The sequence below is a fragment of the Peromyscus californicus genome, unplaced genomic scaffold, assembly GCF_007827085.1.
Source record: "Peromyscus californicus insignis strain IS unplaced genomic scaffold, ASM782708v3 Scaffold_19__1_contigs__length_69161282, whole genome shotgun sequence".
In the NCBI taxonomy this organism is placed as follows: Eukaryota; Metazoa; Chordata; class Mammalia; order Rodentia; family Cricetidae; genus Peromyscus; species Peromyscus californicus.
In genome coordinates, this window is record NW_026294491.1 from 34,559,663 (window position 1) to 34,583,704 (window position 24,042).

General features: G+C 48.0%; 1 protein-coding gene across 1 annotated transcript in view; it reads left to right on the plus strand.

The window, feature by feature from the left end:
- Positions 1-688: 688 nt before the first annotated feature.
- Rfx8 (regulatory factor X8) overlaps positions 689-24,042 on the plus strand; it is a 66,833-nt gene continuing 43,479 nt past the window's right edge. Inside the window, exons 1-4 of the mRNA XM_052745069.1 lie at positions 689-2,376; positions 5,293-5,416; positions 12,099-12,160; positions 13,295-13,381. Of these exons, the coding sequence (XP_052601029.1) occupies positions 2,312-2,376; positions 5,293-5,416; positions 12,099-12,160; positions 13,295-13,381 (338 nt within the window). The 5' untranslated portion in view covers positions 689-2,311. The remainder of the gene's footprint in view (positions 2,377-5,292; positions 5,417-12,098; positions 12,161-13,294; positions 13,382-24,042) is intronic.

The following is a 24,042-nucleotide window of genomic DNA, read 5'->3' on the forward strand; positions in this document are numbered from 1 at the left end:
TCAATGAAGCTGGCATTTTACTCTCCCTTCAATGTTCAGCTGTGTCTCCTAGATGAGCTTGAGACCGGTGTTCTAACATGCTTCTTACCTACACATACACTTGACCTTCCCTGCCTTGAGGGATGCTCTCTAGAAGCATGAAGAGTGTCCGTCTTATCCCCTGACTCCGAGAATATGACGCATGGCCACTTGTCCCTACAGATGGCCTTTTAAATCAGCCTTTCCTGAACACAGAAACTGAGCTTGGAAGATAAATTGGCAGTGGGTCACTTGTTGACTGGGTTATTCCAACCTCCACCCACTTACCCCACCCAATCCAGCCCTGAAGATTCTCCAAGCTTCAAGACAAGGTTGAATTCACCTCAGTGCAGTGCAGTGTCCCCAAGAAGGCCCAGGTGCCATCCTTTATCCGCTCCAGTGACCTAGTCACACCTCATTGTGCAGGTTCCTCCTTGGATGTCCCGTAATTGCTGCTTTGGAACTTACTTGCTCCTTGGAACCTTACCCATGATGTTGGTGTTCCCGTGGAAAGGAACCTTACCCATGATGTGCCCGGATGTGGGAGGCAGTTGGCACTTTCATATGCTTAATGCATTCCTGCCTTGCTTTCAGAAGGGGGCTTTCACATAGGTGTGTTTGGGGGGCAGATTGTTTCAAAAAGTGGTACATATATATCACATCAAACATTTTACCCACTTTTAATTGCACAACTCAGTAACATTAAGCACATTCACATTGTGTAATGATCATCTAGCTACAGAGTTTTTTCATCATGCTAGACTGAAACTCAACACTGTTAAGTATGAATTCCTATTTAACATCCTCCACAACTATCCCGAGATGACAACCGTCTATTTTTCTGTCTCTATGAGTTTGATTACCAGATGTACCTCGTATGAATAGGAGCACCCTTTAGGGTCTTCCTCAATTAGCATAACGGTTTTAAAATCCATCCACATGGTAACATGTGTCAGAACTGAATGACTTTTAAAGAACGAATACCAGCCCGCGGTTTGGATATACCACATTTTCTCTACCCATTTGTCCGTCCATGGACGCTCAGACAGCTTCCCCATGGACAGTGCTGCTATGAATTCGCCCGCACATGTGTCAGTGCTTCCTTTCCGCTGCTTTGAGTGCGCATCTAGAACTGGACACTACTCCATCATTTGATAATCCCATGGTTAGAGGGATGGCTATACTGTTGGCCATAGCAACTGCTCCACTCCTCCTCCCTACCAGCAGGAAACAAGGGTTCCAATTTCCCTGCATCTCCACGAACATTTGTTGTTTTCTGTTTCTAAGAGTCATTCCAATGAGTACCGCCGGGGCTTGCATCTCTTTCTAAGGTCGAGCATCTCTTCCGGTGCTTAGTGGACACAGGCGTGTCTTCTCCTCATGTCCTCCACTCGTTTTTAAGTTGAGCTTTGATACTGTGTTACTCTGGTTGTCAAATATGTTTCTCATCTAGATTGAGACATCCTTAGGAGACTCATAAGCAGTGGGCGGCCAGTGTCACCTACCGGTTGGTGGGCTCTGGCTGTGCAGCATGGCATGCCTGTGAACACAGCCGCCTATTGCCCCAAGAAAGAAGTCAACTTCGGAGACCGCAGTCACAAAACAGCCACACAAACACATTTGGCTCTGCAGGGCAAGAAAGGCCTTAGCCTGGCTTCAGGCTCTGGGGATCAGTCTGCAATAGCAGCCACCTGAAGCTGCACACTGGCCTCACCTGGGGTCCCCTTCCCTGGGATTCTAGGCCCCCAGGCCCGGCTGCTTTCAGCTTTTCAGTCACCTGGAACACAGCCTCATCCAAGAGAGTGGCTTTACCCAGGTCAACGCCCTTCCCCATGCCCCACCCCCACCCGGGCCAGATATACCGAACCCCTTTGGGAAAGGAGGTATGGCTTGGACGTCAGTATTTCTCCAAAGTGCCAAAATAACCAAATAATTTCCAAGCGCAGTCCAGCCGATGACTCTTGATGATCAAACACAAGGAGCGACCTGGTTGGAAACACGTGCCTCCATTTTTCTTTCTGGTTTCCTGGCTTGGTCCGTTGGTCCAAAGCTGGCAAGGGCTGGGTGGGATGGGGTGGGGGGATGTTTCTCAGACCTTTGATCGGGGGGGGGGGGGGGTAGACGACCCTAACCCGCACCCCTAGGTGCAGGGCGTGGGTCCAGCAGCATCCTCCTCCTCCCTGCCTGCAGCAGGGCTTCCCGCGTGTTCCCCCGCGCGCCCCATCTCTAAAGTAAACAGGGCGGAGGGGACCGGTGCCGCCCGCTCGCTGCCCGGCTGCAGCCGGCCGGAGCCATGGCCGAGGCGGTGCCGGCCTCCCCTGCGGGCAGCCGCGGCCTGCACCGGGGCATCATCCAGTGGTGAGCGGCGGGGACGCGGCACAGGGGCGGGTCGCCGCGGGCGGGGCTGGAGCCCAGGTCGAGGGAGAGCAGGAGCACCTCTGTCTGGGTCGAGGTCGAGGGCAGGAGGCCAGGGCTGAGGACGCCGGTCCCCACACACACGCGGTCCCCCCCACGCATCCGCACCGAGCTCCGGTTTTACATTTGGCTGTCCCCGTGGGTCACACTTCCCGTGGGAAGCAGTCCAGCTTGTCCCCGACCTAGGCCTGTTGGTAGGAGACCTGGAACGCAGGCAGGCGTTGGCCAGGGAGGAAACGTTTTTTTGTTTTTTTTTTCCTCCTGGCGTGAGCTCTAGAGTGGATGTGCCTGACTTAAAACAACTTTTAGCTTCAACAATGCATTCCATATTATTTATGAAATTCATTTCTTGGCTATTTAAATACAGAAAAAGAAAAAAAAACTAGAAAGAAAAATACTCTTCAGCCCGTGGGACTGAACTCAAAAGAGTCTGCTGCTCTTTATAAATAGGAAAATAATTGAAGCCAGTCAGTCCTCAGACCGTGGCTTTATAAGGTGACTGTTATACATCAGCCTACATTTTTATTTTTGTAAGTTTTAAGAAATATTTCTCAGGGAAAACTCTTTTTAAAGAGTCACCTGAGTAAGAAATAGAAAAAATGAAGAGTACGTTTACGATTATAGATAGTTATACTTCCTTCCAAAAAAAAAAAAAAAATTGCCGGGCGGTGGTGGCGCACGCCTTTAATCCCAGCACTCGGGAGGCAGAACCAGGCGGATCTCTGTGAGTTCGAGGCCAGCCTGGGCTACCAAGTGAGTTCCAGGAAAGGCGCAAAGCTACACAGAGAAACCCTGTCTCGAAAAACCAAAAAAAAAAAAAAAAAAAAAAAAATTATGGTCCTTCTCATCTTGAATGAGAAAAAACAACAGCAATATGTTTTCTTTTTTTTTGTTTGTTTGTTTTGTTTTTGATTTTTGTTTTTTCCTCACCTTCTTAGCAGGAAGAGTCAGCTTGGTACCTTAATTAACTACTTCAGCTCATCACTGCATTTCTGGGGTTTTGAATGTTGCTAGATAGATTAGAAAGAATGATTATAAAATTTAAAATACTTGGGCGTCCTCCTTAAGCTGGCTTGTGGTTTGGGACAAGGCAGGTGCCCCAAACCCCTTCTACAGATAACTGATGTCTTCAAGAGGGTGTATTTTTTTTGTTGTTTGTTTTGTTTTGTTTTGTTTTTTGGTTTTTCGAGACAGGGTTTCTCTGTGTAGCTTTGCGCCTTTCCTGGGACTCACTTGGTAGCCCAGGCTGGCCTCGAACTCACAGAGATCCGCCTGGCTCTGCCTCCCGAGTGCTGGGATTAAAGGCGTGCGCCACCACCGCCCGGCAAGAGGGTGTATTTTAACAGCAAGTCCAAATCAAGTCCCATGCCCAGAATTCTTAGGTAGGTGGGCCTCTGGCGACGTGTCCTTCAGGGCTGGGAGAAAAGACTGGAAGACTTCAATTCACCTAACACTGTCATTCAAAGTACTGCCCCAACTTCTAATACAGATAGCCTTGGAATGGAAGGGACCAGGCTCCCCAAAGGGAGGGGTATAGAGAGAGAGCAAACACGAAGAGCTGGAGCCCTGGCAGTCAGCTCAGGAGAGAGTAGAGAGGCCCCAACTGTCGTCCAGTGGAAGATGGGCCATGTGTCTGCATTACTTCACCCTGTGTCTTTCAGTCAGGGGTCTGTTGGGTGGACCAACAATGATCTATTAGTCAAGTGGGGTCCTAGCTAGGACATCAGTGCCCTCGTCATCTGCGCATGATAAATTATCCCCTGGAGAAATCGGGATGTTGGCTAGTCTAGGGGAATGGAAAGAAGAGGTTTCCATCTCAGAGACAGGAAGAGACACAGTCGGACTGGGGAACACAGGAATGGACATAGTACTGTGGGTACAGACCCTCGGGGCCTGGCTGGGATGGGCCTCGGCATCCAACCTCAGGTAAAACACAAGGACGTTTTGGTGGCACACTGGCAGCCCCTTACCCTGGGTCACCTGGGGTAGTGTTGCCTCACATCTTCTCTCCAGAGTCACATGCAACAGAGGTCAGGCTTCCCACACCAGTTACTCCTTGGGGTTGCGCTCTCCCGGAGACAGTCTACTTACACCTCTAATGCCTATGGCTTTCTTGCTTCTCTTTGGCATTTTGATGGGAGAGATAAAAATGGCAATCCCTGAGAAAATCAAGTTCATAAAGAAAATGGCTTACCCTGACTAATGGCTCCTCCAGAGGTTTCAGTCCAGGGTCACCTGGCTCCATTGCTTTGTGTCTGTAGTGGGACAGAGAGCATCATGGAGAGTTCCTTCCTGGAGCCATGCCGCTAATGGCAGCCAAAAAGCAGAGAGGAAGGTCCCAATATCCCCTTCAAAGGCACATCCCTGTGACTTAACTTCCTTACAGCAGTCCCACCATCCCCCCAAACACCATAAGGTAGTGGCCAGGCTGTTAGCCTGTGGGCCTCTGGGACCAGTTAACATCCACACCCTCCCACCTGAGTGTACACTGTGGTATTATTTTGCTTTACCAGGTCAATAATTCTCTGTCCTGTAGTTACGTAGCTCTTGGCTACAGTCTCTGTAAAGATTCATCAAAGAATATCTACTTCTTTTTAGCATGTGACTTCCCCTCCGATAAACTCCCAAACCTTACAGTGTTGACAACTGAAAACCTGTAGTCTATATTCCTAACACTGGCCTGAGGATAAAAGAGATCATTTTCTAGGCTGCTTGTGAGCTTCTGCTCCATTCAGTAACCTAGACAGAGGTCACTTGGCTGGACCCATGTATGGCCTGGTCACTGGCTCTGTCAGAGTACCCTTACTTCAGAAAAGTAGCCACCAATTTCCTCTTTCTGGTTCCCCTCTCTCTCTGCAGGCTAGTTGACAATTTCTGCGTCTGTGAAGGGTTTAGTGTGCCTCGATGTCTCATGTATGAGATTTATGTGGAGACCTGTGGGCAGAGTGCTCAGAACCAGGTTAACCCAGCAACATTCGGGAAGGTAAGTAGGGAGGTTTAGCGGAGCTGTATTCACTGGGGTGTTTGGGTTTTTTTTGTTTTTTTGTTTTGTTTTGTTTTGTTTTTGTAAGTTACAGCCCTGGGTGGCTTAAGTGTGAAGATACATTCTGAGAAATGTTGTTAGGGTATATCCTAGTTCAAATATAGACAGAGTACAGTGTTGCTGATGGCAAAGCCTTATGGGACCCCATATATGTAGAACTCTGCTGATTGCCCTTGAGGAAAGTCTAACATGCATTTGGGTTTAATGGGGTCTCAGCAGGTCTAGTTGGCTTTGTTCTCAGGAGGCACCAGCCAGTGGCCTCCATTTGTATTGAAAATCTGATGTACATCTCCATGCTTTACAGCAGTTTGGGAGAAAGTTGACGTACTCTTTTTGTGGCAACCCCAACATTCACCAAAGAGCTTGGTTTGCTGGGCACTTACTCCTGCACAGAGTACCAAAGCTCTCAGAACACAGTTCTAGTACCCAACAATTGATGCTCCCTGTACTTCAGTTGGATTTAGGGGACTCATTGGCTTTGGAAGTTAGCACTCACATCCAGGAACTTCATCTGAGAACCGTTGATACACAACAGAATGACAGTCTAAGACCCTCTTCGTTCAACAGCTCTTCTGAGCAACTGCTTAATGGTAGACCCTGCTTTCGATGCTGGGAATAAACAGTGAGGTTGACAGAGATCAAATCCAGCCCTCACTGCGTTCTAGTTGTTCAGGCTACCAGGCCTAGGCAGGTATCACCAGTGTTGTTTGATTGCTAGCAAAATAAACCTGGAGTGATTAAAACCAAGGGTCCCACAGCTGGTCACAATGCATGGTGAGCAGAGCTAGCCTCCTGAAACAGGTGCAAAGTTCTTTCCACTTGATTTCACCAAAAAAAAAAAAAAAAAAAAAAAAAAACCCTTGAGCACAGACATTGGCGATCACCTAGTCTGAGTGATGCCCAGGACAAGAGGAGCCTTCTAAGCACCTTCCCTTGGCTGTGAACGTCATTAAGAACCGTGTGCCCTCTCTGGACTGAGACCTGAAGCTAAGTGAAGAACAGCACATTTCTGCAAAGGAAAGGGTGCTGTTCCTCTGGACAAACAGCCCATGCGCTGGGATTTGTAGTTCAACCGACAGAAGAGATGAATTTCACTCACTTCCTCATCAGGGGGCTTGGCACAGTTGACAGCCTGCACCACATATCCAGGTTGATCTTAAATGACGAGGGTGACCAGGAGCTTGCTGATGGAGTCACAGAGCTGCCGACTCTGTTTCTCCCCTTTCTTTGTAAGGGGCCTTGTGCACACAGAATCGGATTGGTTGAAGGTGTCATTTGATCACTGGTGAATGTATAGCCTGATGGTTAAAAAATTCGTCATCGTCCTCATCGTCTTGTCTGGATAAGAAAAGCACAAGAGCAAACAAAACAAACAAACAAATAAACAAACAAACAAAAACAGAAAAACCAAACAACAACAACAAAAACAAAACAGGGCTCTGGTGGTGCACGCCTTTAATCCCAGCACTCGGGAGGCAGAGCCAGGCAGATCTCTGTGAGTTTGAGGCCGGCCTGGGCTACCGAGTGAGTTCCAGGAAAGGCTCCAAAGCTACACAGAGAAACCCTGTCTCGAAAAAAACCAAAAGAAAAAGAAAAAAAACGAAAAGCAAAGAACCTGATAAAGACAAAAGAATTAAACCAACCAGGGAGATGGCTCGCGGGGGAAGGGGCTGGAAGGGGCGTGCTGAACGAGCGTGAGGACCTGACTTCCGATCCCCAGCATCCATGCGAAAAGCTGAATATGGTGGTGCATGTCGGTAACCCCAGCACTGGGGACACAGAGACCGGTGGGCCCTGGGGTCTTACTGGCCTCTAGCCAGGTGGTGAGCTTTTCATCACTTAATAATATTACATGAAGAGCTCCTTTGATCCTTGTGTGACATTGCACTCACTTTGTGCAATCCCCTGCCGTGGGTGGACACTGGGACTGTTCCCTGATGTCCTTGTTGTAACCAATCATGTGCCTGTGTTCCGGTGTGTGAGTGAAATGATCGTCTCTTGGGCGTGAGACTGAAGAGTGACATGGGGAGGGTCACAAGGTGTGTGGTCGTGGGGACCAAAGTGTTCTCCAGGTAGCTCCCTTACCTTCCACTGGTAATCCTGGGGATGCCGGTGTGTTTTTCCCAAACACTGAATTATGTCGATCTGCTCTTCCAACTCAGTCCTCAGAGCTGAAGCGTCCAGTCTTTGATGACTCTGTGCTTGTGATAGGTGCTTGAACCTTCTAATGGGACAGCTGCTTGAATAATGGAAGTAACCGCTCTTACCGCCTTGCCTTGGTCACGACTACTCTTGGCTCCTAAAAGGCCACCTTCCTGCCTACCCATTTCATTGTGACTTCAGTTTGTGGATATTCCCCCTAAAAGTGGCTTCATGGATGCCACCCAGCGCCTCTATAGTGTGCTCAGACGCAGGAGTGTTTTCTTGTTTTCCGTTTGTTTCTTTTCTTTGGGGCTTTGATCCTTCTTGTCGTTCCCTTAGTTCACTTTAAATCTGTCACCAACAAAAATAAATCTTTTTTTTTCACATAAGTCAGAATGAAGTGTCAGAAGCTGTAAATGCTCCATGTCAGTAAACAGTTCAAAACCAAAGAGGAAGAGACATTCCAGGTCTCTTTATCACTACATCTCACGAGGTGACTCAGGAAGGTTTTCCAGCCCCTGGGAATTCCCACCTGCTATCACACAGCCCAAATGTCTGCGATTTCATCACTCAGAATTTTAGGAAACATCATCCAAGGCGCTGCAGAGTACTGGGTAGCCTGGCATACCAGTCTTCTCTCATCTGCCCACTTGCCGGTCTTCTCAGAGGGAACTAGGTGACGTCAGCAGAGCATGCTCTTTCCTGGGCTGAGATGGCAGAGACGTCTTCCCATCTCTCTGAATGGTGTCGTTAGAGTTTGTTCAGTTCTAAAAGAAAATTCTCTTCCACCCCCTTTTAGGATCTAGGGTCCGGGAATATAGCTCAGTGGCAGAACCCTTGCTTAGCATGGGGAACTCCTGTGTTCAGTCTCTGCACCAAACAACAGGAAAAAAAAAAAAAAAAAAAAGATCTTGTCCTGCCTCGTTTCACAGTGCAGCGCATTCCAAAGGAAAGAAATGAGAGACTCCGGTGTCTGACCTCTGCATTTATTTTGAATTCTTTGTCTTAATATTTCCCTTAGAGTCCACTCCCCAAGATGCCAAGGTTCTAACATTTAAGTTTGGTTGGCACGTTGCCTGGAGAACAGGCCAGTGGAATGGGACTGATTGTTGGGAATGTGTCCTGTGTGCCAAAGCCGTGGCTAAATGGAGAAGGGAAGGGGAAAAGGATATGACCGCAAAGCATGTTTACAAGAGAAACAGCAAAATATCCAATTCTCACTTCCTCCCTCCTCCCCCGGGAGCTGAGTTGAGTCCCAAGGAGTTCCTGCACAGATGATTCGGATGGGCATGCAGTGTGCGATGCGCATTCTGGCTGCAAAGGATATCTTCCATGGACTGGGGAGTTTCCGGAGGCCGACTTCCTCTGCTAAAATAACACGGACGAATGTTTTTCTGATTAGAAAAGGATTGCCTCTCCTTTGTGAGCAATGTAGACATCGAAAAGTGTTAAGAAGGGGGAAAAACATGCTGGCTGTAGCCTCACTATCAAAGGTATGACCACGTGCGTGGTCCATTTGCACACATGAGCACACGCTTGTGTGAATAGCAGGATCTGGGAGTGATCACAGACCTGGTTCTCATGTCCCTTGCCCCTGTGTGCCTGATGCTCTTCTGTTTCCCTCTGCCCTGATGAGCTAGTGAACAGGCAGCAGGCCTCCTTCGAAGCCCTGGGTGAGGCAAAATTCTCATCACCCTGGTCCACTCAACCACAGCAGCTTGATACTTGAAATGCCCACCCTCATATAGTATCCAGACTCTAGCACACCTTCCAAGTGGTGTGCTCACCCCATGTCCCAGCTCTGTGCCATGCCACGAAGAACCAGGTGTGGGGGCTTGTTTCCTGTCTCCTGTCTCACCCTGCTTCAGATGTTGGTTGAACCTTTCTGGGAGGAAGAAGGGAGAGGAAGGATAAAGAGGATGTACTCTTGTTTGTTTGTTTGTGTGTTTGTTTTTTGGAGACAGGGTTTTTCTGTGTTGTTTTGGTCCTGGATCCCACTCTGTAGACCAGGCTGGCCTCGAACTCACAGAGATCTGGGATTAAAGGCGTGTGCCACCACCTCTCAGGGAGGCTGTACTCTTTTAAGAGCCAGCTGGACCCTTTTTTTAAAAAAGGATGTATTTATTTTTATTTCATGTGCATTGATGTTTTATCTGTATGTATGTCTGTGTGAGGGTGTTGGATCCCCTGGAACTGGAGTTACAGACAGTTGTGAGCTGCCATGTGGGTGCTGGGAATTGAACCTAGGTCCTCTGAAAGAGTAGATAGTGCTCTTAACCACGGAGCCATCTCTCCAGCCCCAGCTGGACCCTTTGGTGATGGGTTCTTCAGTACCTGCCTTGAGCACATTTCAGTATGTGCCCCTCGGCTTGGGAGATACGTTTTCTGGTGGAGCTTACTGGTGTCTGCCTGCTTTCTTGTGTTCTGCAACTATACCGGAAAAGTCGGTGCTCTCCCGTACTCCAGCTCTCTCACACCTTGCTGACTTTGGGACACAGAACGTGCTTTGCCGCTCTTGGCCCGAGCAGACTGTGGGTAGTGTTCACAGAACCTAGAGCCTTGCTCTCTGTTTATCCACCAAGGCCCTTCTTGCCCGACCCACACGAGGTCTGGGTTGTCACAGATGGCAACTGCATTGACCTCACAGGAAACACTTGGAGCGACCGGACCACCCTTCCCATACACCCCTCTCAGCAGAGATGGCGGACCCTCAGTGAGAAGCCCTGTGCATTTCCTCATCTCCATGTCACTGTATGTGAATGAGCTCAGGAATTTTTTTTTTAGTTTTATAAGTAACTGCCCATTTTATAACAAAATGCCCACAGATACAAGTCCCAGGCTGTGTTGCCACACAGTTCACTGTTCATCCTCCTCTTCCTCCTTTTACTCTGTCGTCTTGTATAGATACTGCAAGGATAGAGTAGAGAGTGTCATACGGATGGCTGGTGGACTGATGGGTAGACAGACAGAAGATAGATAGATAGACGTATAATAAGTAGATAGATGGACGTATAATAAGTAGATAGATACTATAGCGAGAAATCCAAGGCAGTCTACTTCAGGGATCTAAGGGGTTTATTAGGACATAAATTGGAGAAAACAGCTCACTAAACAGAATAAGGCAAAATCGTCGCAGAGTCCTGGAAGGCTAATGTCCTGTCCCACACCGCTCCTGCTGCCCGAGTCAGTCCACACCATCCAACCCCCCCCCCTCCAGGGAGAGAAGAGAGAGAGGCATACGTGCCCCTCAGGTCTTAAGCTAGCCCCAAGGCCACACCCTAGGGGCTGGTACCTCAAGGTCATAGGTGCAACAGGTACCCACTACAAGACAGATAGACAGACAGATAGACAGGGATGAGAGAAAGATGAAAAGTCAGGTAAGAGGAAACCCCTTCTCGTTCCTCTCAAAGGCTGCTGCTGGAAGATAATACAAAAGGGAGGTGGGTGGTACAAAGCCGAGCAGGAGCTTGGCCGAGCATCTCTTCAGATAAAGTGCACACATCATTGGCAGTGATGTGGCTTTCCCTGTTCTGGCTCCCAAAGTGCCCCTACATGCAAGATTTTCTACTTCTAGCAAATGTGATACTGGGCCTGTGGTTAACCCCTTGATAAGGCAACTATGAGAGATTCCTGTTGATACATGGAACTTGGGCATCCCTGAACACAGGGCACATCAAGGCAACTCAGCCCAGAGATGTGAATTTGAATTTCAAGCAGCTGTTATTTCGACAGTTTAGTACCATTCGCTCGCAAAAGCCTCGGGAATGAGAAAAAGGGGGTGAGTCATGAAAATAACTATGACATCAGAAAAAGAAGAAAGCATTCAAACAACAGCGGCAGCCCGCAGGCTAGACCCACGCCGCTGGCGGTGGTCCACTTTCTAGAGAAGTTTCGTGACCCCGGTCAGTGGTGTAGCATTGAAGAGAGCAGAACGCAAGACGGCACATACTGTCAGATGCCGGCGATTTCGTCTAGAAACACAGAGAACGCATATTCATACTGAGACTCTAAAACAAAGTTTTGTTTTAGAGCAGTGGTTCTCAACCTTCCTAATGCTGCAACCCTTTAATAGAGTTCCTCATGCTGTGGTGACCTCCCAGTCATAAAATGATTTCGTTGCTGCTTCATAACTGTGATTTCGCTACTTGTCATGAATGTAACGTAAGTATCTGTATTGTCTGATGGTCTTAGGCCACCCTTGTGAAAACCCATGGGGGTCGTGACCCACAGGTTGAGAACCACTGTCTTAGAGGTTTGGTGCTGGGAATCTACGCCAGGACATTACACACCCCAGCCTGGACACCAAGGTTTATTTAAATGGCACTTTTCACTCCGTGACAAGTTTTACTTACCCGATATGTCCCCCTAATTTCATTTACATGTATACTTTTTAAAATCCATTATACTATTTGTAAGTATAGATAAAGTGAGTTTGTCTTCCCTTTTCAAGTTGCATCTTTAAATCTGCTTGTCCCCGCAGCTCGTGCGCTTGGTTTTTCCTGACCTGGGCACCCGGAGGCTGGGCACACGAGGAAGCGCCAGGTAGAGTTACGATGTTTGCTTTGTGTTAAGTGGCGGAAACAACAGTGTGGGGAAAATCACAACAGACGACAAAGCGTGTGACACGGAATAAGCTCTGGGTCACAGCTCTCACCAAATGGTGCCGCGGTTCAGCCCGAGTCCCTGTGTCGGGAGTGACGCAAGGCAGCGCTACATTCATTCGCTTCAAAATCTTATCAAAATATGATCACGATATACACTTTAAACGTTTAGAAATGTGTGTCCACTTATTAAAATGTTTAAATAGTTGCACATGTAGAATAATGCCAATTGTTTTCAATTTCTCTTTGAATTGAAATGTCTAAATATTTGGTCAGTTAGCCTATGGGTTATACTCAAGAGGCTGGGGCCCAAGGTGGCAGTTTTAACAGGAACTTCCAGTGCCATCAAATGTGTCCTTATCATAATTACCAGGCAATTATCATTGTCATTTGTTGTTTGTTTTCAATCAAGACAGGAAATCAGTGAGCAGGGACAGAAGCCAATTAGAGGGAGGTCTGGCTGCCCACGAAGACATTGAGACCGTGGAGAGTTTGCCAGATCTAACCTTGGCAGTAATTACGTTGAAGAAATCTGGTTCTGTTGTTAGCCCGGGCACACTGCTGTCATTACAGACTCCACAGAGGAGATGGGGCCTTGAGGAAGGAGTCTGGCTTTCTGCAGGCTGAGTCCTGGGAAAGGTGCGAAGGATGGTAGGACAGGAAGCCCTAGGACATCTCTCTGAGATGAGCAAGTTTGACACTGAGAAAGCAGAATTGAGCACGCAGCAGCCCTTTCGTAGGGCTATTGAAATGCGTAGGATGATGGGCTTGGGCTTACGATGGGTCAGAGACGCGATAGGAACACCTAACCTGCCCGCTGCCATCACACTGTGCACACAAATGGTGTACTTGAGCCGGGCAGTGGTGGCGCACGCCTTTAATCCCGGCACTCGGGAGGCAGAGCCAGGCAGATCTCTGTGAGTTCGGGGTCAGCCTGGTCTACAGAGTGAGATCCAGGATGGACTCCAAAGCCACACAGAGAAACCTTGTCTCGTTAAAAAAAAAAAAAAAAAAAAAAAAAAAAAAAAAAAGCATGTGCTTGGCCATCCAGTAACGGAGACCCTCTGCTTTTCAGGTATCACTATGATGGAATCTATATCAAGAAAAGTTCTTTCTTCTACTCCCATTACTGCCACCTCCTGGGTAAAAAAAGCTGTCACAGGTCAGTGTCTGTCCTTGAGGACCTTGCTCGTGGGACATAAGCCTGGCTTCTTCTCTTTTTTTAGCTTTTATTGATTCTCTGTGGATTCCCTACTTTTCTCCCTGTCCCCTTGCATCCACCCTCTGCCCTCGAAACCTACAAAACAAAACCAAATTTAAAAGAAAAACCCAAAGTCAAATAAAACAAAAGAAACTTAACAAAGATAAAAATAAAAACAACAACAAAAAGAAGAAGAATCTTGTCGTGGAAGCTGTAGCGAGGTCCATTGAGACACACGGTTTACCCTTTAGTCCGATCATCTTTACTTGGAAGTGTTCATTGCTACGAGTCATTGGTCTGGCTCTGGTCTTGCTCAAGGACTCTGGTTTCGGCTACACCACAGATAATGGGCTCTCACTGAGGCTCCCCTTGGACATCCTGTTGTTGTCCTGTGTTGTGGAGATCCTGCTGTTTTGGATCCGTAGGTCCGTCCCCATCAACTGCTCCAATAGTTCACAGATTCGGTGGATGTTGGGGTGGGCCAACTCATAGCCCTGGTTCTGGGCCTGGGTGGTAGCTGGGTTGGTCAGCCTGCTAGCTCTCCCTTATCATCATTACCCAGGCTAGCTCTCCAGCACTGCTTTGGCTAGCTCACCCGAAGCAGCCTGCAGCAAGGGGCGGGGCCAGCTCTCCAGTTCCCCTGCTCTCTGGCCCTCAGATCCAGGTCCTCCTCACTCACATCACCAGGGCCAGCACTATGGTTTTGCCCACGCAAGGTGCAGGGTCCTCTCTCTAGATTGCTGTAGGGGGTATATGGGGGGCTAGGGTCAGCTCTCCTGCTCTCATGCCCCCTCAGGGCTGGCTCACCTCCGACCAGACAACAGGGTCAGCTCTAGTGTGCTGCCCAGGCAGGGTGCAGGGCCCGCTCTCCTGTGTGCTGTAGCTGGTGTAGGGCAGGGCTGGTTCTCTCCCTCTCTTGACCCCGGGGTCAGCTCTCTCGCCTGCCAGGCTGGTTTCTGTGAAAATCATTCCAACTTTAGTGGTACCTAACTGATCTGTGGGCTGTTCTACCTCAAATCCTTGTTAGGGCAGAAACGTACACCACGTGTGGCCGACACACCTCGTCAGCCTTGGCAACGTTATTGGCCAGAGTAACCCATTTCCAGTTGACTTTGTTAGGCAATTCATTCTAATCATTTTCCTAGTCACCCAAGCCATTTCTCCTCAAGTCTTCCTGGAAACATCATTGTCCTCAGGGCTCCATGTGTCCCCTCCCCCAATGCTACACTCTCTTTTAACCTCTGACCTTCCCAGTAAGTGCAGGTCTTCACTCCAGTCAGCCCCAGGAGCCTCTGACCGTCTACCTCTCGCCGTCCCTTCCCCCCACAAGGATGTTGCTCTGCCTTGTTCTCTCCGGTCCTCTCCCTGCCCACTCCCTAGGACTCCCTCTCTGCCTGTTTGCTGGACATTGAGATGACGCATGGGAACCTCGCACTCGGGGAATGGAAACATCAACTTAGAACCTCCCTGAAAATTGCCTCCTCTTCCCGACTTTCCATTTATGATACTCACAGTCACCCCAAGCCACTGCTGACTGCACTGGGCTACAGATCCTTGTTTCTTCTTCCCCTTTAAGGAGACTGATATTTCATGTAAGCCCTTGTCATCCTCCTCAGAGAGCGGTCGTGTTACGGCTCCATATCTACAGATTGAACCACACTGAAGGTTCGCTATCCTCAGATTCAACCAAACCGAGACCATGTGCTCAGCAGTTCCCCCTGTGATCTTTGCATTTGTCCTAAGCATGCACAGACATCTCGTCTTATGACTATGTCCTAAATAATACAGCATAAGAGTTACTTGCACAGCATATGACATTGTTTTCGATATGAAGTCATCTAGAGATGGCTTCAAGCATACATGAGGAGTCACTTAGGGCCTTTGCAGACACTCCTTTTATATAAGGGACTTGAACATTGGAGGAAGTCTGGGGCCAGTCCCGTGTGAATGCTGAGGGCCAGCTGGATTCCCATGGACCTCATACGGCCACCCTCTTCTCAGCCTCCCCCTACTCCAAACACAACCACCAGACCAAGCTTCCCAGTTTGCTCGCCTCTTCCCCTCCCAGAAGCACCTGAGGTACAGACCACCCAGTAGGTACCACTGGCAGCCTTCCAGTCCTGCCTCCTTTTCTAACCACACTGCTCCCCTCCTTAGTTGTCTACTGGGCCTTCACTTGGCATAAGTAGGCGATTGTACATCTGAGAAACCAAGGGCAATTTCTTTTCCACGTGGAGCATGGCATCAGCAGCAGCAGCAGCCCATTCTCTCTCAGAGTCCTCTCATTTTGACAATAATAGGTTTCTATGAGGGTCCCTCCACGGAGAGTAGCTGCTGAGGTACTACGTTGAGAAGCCTGTGGTGTGGATGAGGCATGGCCCCTTCCCTCTGCTCGCTTAATAGGAGAGCTAAGATGCGTGTTTAATGTGATGCACACGTAAGTGTCAGAAATGTACGAAGTCCCCATGAGAAGGGGAACAGACATTCTGACAGGAGTCGTAAAGGAATGATGAGGGAGCTGGGCTTCGAGCTGAGCCATGCAGGACAGACAGTGGGATTCTGACAGGTGACGTGGGAGAGGGCAGCAGGCATGGCTTGGGTAGAGAAGAGGAGGGGACGTGAAAGCTTGCGCTTTGTGCTGTGCAGCTGTGGAGTGTGGCAGAATATGAAGTTGGAAGGCAAGTGAGAGGCCATGGCCTGCGAGGCTGGTGCTGGGCTGGTCCAGGGGCCTCTTAAGAGACTGTGTGACCTCATGAGTCTTCACAGCAGCAGAACCACAGAGATTCATTTGTTTTACCGAGCTGTGGTTTGAATACACTTGTGTCCCACCAAACTTCAAGATGAACTGAAATCCACAATGTAATAGTGTTAGGAGGTGGAGCCTTATGTGCACACCCATGCACACACATCCACACATATATCTGCACACGCAAACACACTGTGTGGGAGGGTAGCCTTTGTGAGTGATTAAAACTGTAAGGACAATACCCTCATGAATGACATTCTGTCCTCATGAAACAGCTTGGCCCTTTTGTCTCTTCTGCTCTGTGAGAGTAGAGCATCTGTCCCTTTTGCTCCTCTGTCATCCGCTATGGAGGTATATCAAGCACGATGCCATCCATCTTAGAGCCTTAGAGACAGAGAGGGCGCCTCCACCAGACATGGACTCTGCTGGTGTCATTACCGGACTTCTCGGCCCCCTGATCCGTAAGAGAGAAATTTCTTTTGTTCATACATTGCCTCACTTATGGTGCTGCAGAGACAGAGATGTACCCCCCAGTCAAAGCAGGTACTGGAACAGTTGCTGAAGAATTGAAAACTGCCAAGTGAGGGTTCAGAAGAACAGATCAGGAAAGAAAGTGATGGGTACCTGGGCCCCACAGTCGTCAGAAGTGTGCTCACCAACCAGGAGCGGTTCAGAAGCCCTGAGACCAGCTTCTCAGGATCAGCAGCCAGGGGACTCCATGTTGAAAGGAGGGGAGAGAAATGACACAGCCAAGCATGTCCTTCAGTCTTCAAGTCCACTTCAAACGCACTCACCATGCTCCGCCTCCAATGGCTCTTCCCCTACACCTCCCAGCCATGCTTAGTCACAACACCTAAAAGGCCACGTCATCAAAAACATCAAGAGAGGGAAGAGATGGATTTCAGTCACCCTGGAGCATTCTGGCCGACTCGTCACCTCTGTATTTTCTTGTTCACTCAAACCAGCCTGCTGTCTGACATCCTACAGACATCCAGGCAGCCTGGAATGCTATAAAGAAACATCTGACCAGCAGGCATCCACAGTGGTATGGGCTGTGGGCACACAGGGAGTCTGCACTTGTTCAGTGGTACAGAGACAGGCCCGGAGGTGGGGTGGGAGTGGGGATGGAGATGGCTTTATCGTCACTGTGAGAGAAAAGTACCCACGGACAGAGCTAAGGACAGGGAAACATGACCTATCCCTGGACTGTGTGACCACATGTGCAGACATTTCTGTGCACACTGTCAACTACTACACTTGGACCAGAGGAAGGCTTTGCCTTTCCTCCATGGGTCTGAGGCTCTGGAGTCCTTGACAAGTCAGTGCCAATGTCAAGAGCACACATTCACTCAGGGCCTTCCTCCCCTCCCTGTGCTGGCATGCCACCCTGGGCTTCAGCCTTGCAGTGTTCTGGCACATCTGTCAACCCCTGGCTTTGCTCTCCTCTCTGGGGGGTACAGGTCCTGAGGGGGCCTGGTTCTCTGTATGCCCTGCTGAGTAGGGAGGTGGGCCTGGGTTCTGCTAGCTTTCCTTGCCCCTGTGGATAGCAGAACCTGCCCATTTGGTGCTCCAGATGTGGAATGGGTACTGAGTCAGCCAGTGGGTCACCCCTGGATGGGGTTTAGGGGCTATCACAGCTAGAACTTTGAGACTGCTGCTGTGGCCATTGTATCACCTGTAGTTTTTTTGTTTTTTACTCTTTTGACTCTTTACTCTTTGGGGGCCCGCCACCCAGCTCCCAAATAGCAACACACAGAGAGACTTATTCTTATGAATGCTCGGCATTAGCTTGGCTTGTTTCTAGCCATCTTTTCTTATCTTAAATTCTCCCATCTACCTTTTGCCTCTGGGCTTTTATCTTTCTCTATTCTATATACCTTTCTTTGTTTCTTACTCTGTGGCTTGCTGTGTAGCTGGGTGGCTGGCCCCTGGGGTCCTCTCTCCTCCGTTAGCTCCCTGATTGCCTCTTCCCAGATTTCTCCTCCTATTTATTCACTCTGCCTTCCAGCCCCGCCTGTCCTTCCTCCTGCCTCACTGTTGGCCGTTCAGCTCTTTGTTAGACCAATCATGTGTTCCAGACAGGCACAGTCGCACAGCTTCACAGAGTTAAACAAATGCAACATGAAAGAATGCAACACATCTTTGCATCATTAAACAACTGTTCCACAGCATAAACAAATGTAACCCATCTTCAACCAATGTTCCACAGCAGTTACCAGCCTCTGTCCTGCTACCGAGAGAGTGCTAGAATTCCCTTCCCTCCTCTAGGTCTCTTTCCACTCTCACATCCCCAGCTGCCCACCCTCCTTCATAACATCTAGAGCTTTTTTTTACTGCTCACTGTCTGTCCAATGTCTCCAGATGTTTAGTTGGACAGAAGTGAAGTAGCACGAATCTGTACCATCTTAGAATCTAGATCCTCTTATCACCTGTATAAGCCAACTCACATACTTCTAGGAAGCAAACTGTCTACACTTTATAGACCAATGCTACTCATTAGCAGAATGCTTAATTATTCAACTGCATCGTACATTTAAACATGCCTTTAAATGTGGTGGTTTGGACTTCCAGCTGGAACGACAGGCAGATAGAGACCTGTTTCCCCCTGATCCTGCTCTCTGGGCACAACTTCAAACCCTGGAGACAAGAGCAACCAAAGGGAGACTGGAGTGGAAAAAAGAGTTGGTTTGGGACCCCCGGGCTACAGGCCCAGGGCAAGAGCAGGACATCCTCATCTTAGTTCTCCTTCATCCTTACACCAAGAAGCAGTGCTACCCAACCCCAACCCAGCAAGAGTCCAAGGTTTTCAAGTTCGCTCTGACTCTTGGGGATTAAGAGGAATTCTCGTCAAAAATGAACAGTCCAGGCAGCGCTCACCTTTCTCCAGGAGTCTGAGACACCTCTTTCCAACAAACAAACAAACAAAAACAAAAACAAAAAACTGAGGAATGTGAACCGGTCTGTCCAGAGACACACAGCTCCAGTAAGACTTCTGGTATAGGAAGCCCACCTGCCCCACAGCCCAAGTTTCTTCTTCCCCAGAGAGCCGAGGCACTTCAGGAAGATGAGTACCTCCTCCACAGAGCACACTGTGGAAAGAGATTCCCAAGTCCAGTCAGTGAAGCCCTTCTGCCCACTCCACAAACAGCACTAGCAGGAACCAGCTAAACCACTAAGCAGAAATAAAATGGGGACACCTCTGAAAATCAAAAAAAGAAAGAAAGAAAGAAAGAAAGAAAGAAAGAAAGAAAGAAAGAAAGAAAGAAAGAAAGAAAGAAAGAAAGAAAGAAAGAAAAGAAAAAGAAAAACACATTCAGGAAAAATCCTGAAATCTATCAAGGTGGAGACATGTGACCTGAAACAGATTCCAAAAAGCTCCTTTCTCATCAAAGCCAGATGGAGGTGGCCCGCATAGTTCTCAAGAGCTGGAGGAGAAGGACTGTCCACTCCAACTTCTGTATGCAGCACAGTTACCTTCAGGGGCTGGAGAGATGGCTCAGTGGCTAACAAGCATTGCTGTTCTTGCAGAGGGCTCTAAGCCCGATTCCTAGCATCCACATTAGGAGGCTCACAACTGCCTGTAACTCCAGCTCTAGGGAATCTCATACCTCTGCCCTCGTTGGGCGCCTGCACTGACGTGTGTGCATGCTGAGTGCATGCTGCATGCCTGCACAAGCATGCACACACTTTAAAATAAAACTTTACAAAAGTATCCTTCAGGAATGAAGGGAAAAAGAAGATGAGGGGGAAAAATGATTTGCCACTAGCCAACTCACTCCTGAAGGTAAGCTGAAGGAAATCTTTCAAAGAGCAAGGGGGTGATGGCAGGAGGAACCCTGGGATACCGCGAAGAAGAAACCGTGGCCAGAGAGGAAGCACAGAAGCGTACAATAGGCTTTCTTCTTCTTCTTCTTCTTCTTCTTCTTCTTCTTCTTCTTCTTCTTCTTCTTCTTCTTCTTCTTCTTCTTCTTCTTCTTCTTCGTCTCCTCCTCCTCCTCCTCCTCCTCCTCCTCCTCCTCCTTGAGTTTTAGAAGTCGTATTTCATTACGTTAGCAAAGACCTGCACTCCATATAATGATACATTAAAGCAGGGAAGGGAAAGGGGCCTAAATGGAAAGAGATGTCCCCCCCGTCCAAAATGGTGACACTCAGGAACACCAGACTGTGGGTTCAGATGTAAATACTGTACTTAATGCTCAGGCAGCTGCCATGAGAACAATACTGATATGTACCCCAAAACGCTGTAATTAAAGCAAGATGGGATCCTATGCTTAAAGTAACTCTCCAAAAGGCCAGAACTCAGCAGCACAACTCAGAACCCAAGGAAACAAATAGAAACAAGTCATATAAAGGGAAAATGAAGAGCCGGCATACCAACAATTACCTTAATTGTAAATTATCTACAAGCACCAATGGGAAGATAGAGTTGGCAGCGTGGATTTAAAACAAAGAAAAATGACTCAGAAGAAAAATACTGCCGACATGAAACATACTCCAAATTTGATGACATAGACAAGTTAAAAGTTTTTAAAACATGCACCCATAACACAGGGTGCTGGAGAGCTGGCTCAGAGGTTAAGAGTATGCACTGCTCTTTTAGAGGGCCCCAATTCAATTCCCAGCACTCACACATGTGGCCCACAACTCCCTATAACACTAGCTCCTGGGGATCTGACACCTCCAGCCTCCACAAGCACCTGCACCCAGACATGTACATACACATAATTAAAAGTAACAAAAATTATATATAACATATAATAAATTATATATGCATACATATGCACACACACACACACACACACACACACACATATATATATATATATATAATTTCAAAAAGGCAAGAGTAGCTGTGTTCACATCCCATAAGATAGACTTCAGAATAAGGAAAAGTACTTGGGACAAAAAGGGGACCTTATACAATGGTAAGAGATGATCACCCCAAATGTGTGCCCTCCTAACAACCTAGTCCATCTCCCTTAACCCAAATGATGCTTAGCATGGCCTCATTGAGTTGGGGTCCCTCATCACTGCTACTACTATGTCAGCGATCCCCAAGACCATCTCCACTTTTGGGGATCGGGTGGAAGGGCTTCTGGGGCTTGGCATAAGATTGTGGTGTGGCTAAGATCTGTGACAGTGATGTACAGATAACCAGCCAGGTTGCAGAGAAGAGGAGGAAAGGGCTGGAAGCGTGAAGTCTGGCCCACACAGGAGCAGCACGTGGCAGAGGCATATGGCTGCAGTTCCAGTGCTGGGAGGCAGCTTGCCAGTCTCGCAAGTCTAGTTAAGTCAATGAGCCCCAGGGTCAGGGGGAGACTCTGTTCAAAAGAAAAAAGAAGAAAAATGGTGGAGAGCAATAGGGGAAGAGATCTGACATTGACCTCTGGTCTCCACAGGTGAACATGCGTGTGCACTCATGTGTGTGTGCTTTCACACACACACACACACACACAGACACACACACACACAGACACACACACACACAGACACACACACACACACACACACACACACACACGGAAACAGAGTAGAGGGAACCTCTTTGAGGTTGCCCTATGTCATCTTTCTCCATGCTCAGTCCTCAGTCCTGCAGAGCCCACTCCTCAACCAACAAAATGTAGCCATATGTTGAGTGATGGTTTTTTTTGCCTGAGGTAGCACACTAGAGACTTGATATTCCAAGTTTTTATCGGGAGCTGATAATGCAGCACCCTGTGCCCAGCACATATCTGAATAATAGAACACCCAAAAAAATACCCCCCCCCAAAAAAACAGGTGTTCTGCATAAGCTGTAGTATTTGTACAGTCTCCACCCCGTGAGCCACCCCTGCCAGCAAACCGCCACTGGGAACGCTCCACAGGCCAAGTTTCCCAACCCCAGCCAAGGCGCAGCCTTGCACAGGCCTTTCCGATGCTTGGGGTCCCTCACCTGCAGGGTTACCGTTTATCTACACAGTTGCACAAGTCTGTGAATATACTACGAAAGCATTGAATTTCTCTCTTTAAATGATTCAGTTGTGTCTCCTACTGAGGTTTTTTGGTTTGTTTGTTGTTTAAGCCCAGGGAGATTTTTCTCTTGCCATATGAAAGCTAATTCAGAAGCTGTACGGAAAGGCAAGTAGCTCAAACAACCTCAAGGAAGCCGACTGACACGGGAGCACTCCATCTTACTAAGTGCCCTGTGTAGCCACAGCCAGCAGGGTCCCGTGGTTTGACTGGTAGCACAGGAACTCAGAACAGGGCAGAGAATCTAGAAAAGACTCATCAAATGTGATCAACTAGCTTTTCATTTTAAAGTGACCACATGTTATTATTATGTGTACATGCATACTATGTTGTGTCAGTCGGGGTCAGAGGACAGCTTGTGGGAACGAGGTCTCTTTCCACAATGTGGGTTTTAGGGGTCCAACGTGGGTTCTCAGGCCTGGCAGGAGCACCTTTACCCACTGAGGCACCCTGCCAGCCCTCAAGTCATGACAGAGGAGCACAAAAAACTTGATAGAATCGCAGTGGTTCTCAACCTTTCTAATGCAGCGACCTTTTAATACAGTCCCTCATGTCATGGTGACCTCAACCATAACATTATTTTCGTTGCTACTTCATAACTGTGAATTTGCTACTGTTATGAATTGTAATGTAAATGTCTATGTTTTCCGACGGTCTTAGGTGGCCCCCATGAAAGGGTCATTCGACCCCCAAGGGGGTCTCAACCCACGGGTTGAGAACTGATAAAAGAGGGTAGCTTTTTAACAGAAAACCACATGCAAAAGAAAAATGAACTTCAACATAAACATCACAGCTTTTATGGAAATTAACTCAAGGTAGGTCAGAGGCTGAAACTTAAAATATAAGGATAGGAACAAAGCTGTGGCAGGCACAGTGGCTTGTGATTTAATCCCAGTACTCGAGAGGCAGAGGCAGCCAGCTATCCATTAGTTAGAGGCCAAGCTGGTCTATGTAGTAAGTTCCAGGACATCCAGGGCTATGTAGAAAGACCCTGTCTCAACCCCCACAAAAGAATAAAGCTGTACTCCAGCCAGTAGGGAGGCTGAGTTCCCAACTGTTTAAGAGTTTGAGATTGTACTAGGTAATATTTGCAAAATCTTACCACAAAATTAACAACAAGAAAGCAAATAAATAAAATATGAGAATATTAAATTTAAAATAAGCTTCATGGGACCTTTGGCTAGGCAGAAAGTTCCCAGACTTACTGCCAAATGCACAAACCCTAAAAGGAAAAAACTTAGTTGGGCTTTTTCAAAAGCTCTGGAAAGGGGAGTAGAAAGGACACGGACAGAAAGAAAATATTTGCAATGCACGCAGTTGTCAGATGACTAGAATCCAGAATTTAGAAAGAGCTTGTAAAACCCAATAGTATGAAAACTCAAAAACGATCCTATTAGAAAACAAACGAAAGACAAACACACACACACACACCCCACACACACCCAAACAGCAAACCCTTTTTTCAGTGAGCTGTGCCTACATCCCTGTGAGAGTAACAGAAATAGAAAGACCAAATCCTGATGACAATGCAGAGAACCCGGGATGTTCCCACATCTCTGGTGCGAATATAAAATGATTAGTCACCCTACAAAACGGTTTGTCAGTTTTTCATAAAAACCGACACATGAGTACTGTCTAATCACCCGTGGATCTTCTAGACATTTGTCCCTGAGAAAAGAAAACTACTGTCCACATGCAGACCCACACACGAATGTTCACAACAGCTGCAGTGGTAACAGCCTCGAACTGGAGTCAGCCCAGATGCCCTGCAGCGGTTAATCTAACTGGGGTACATCTCTACCATAGACGGCCACCCGGCAGTAAAGAGGCGCAAACCATTGGCACACGTCGAAACTTGGCTAAATCT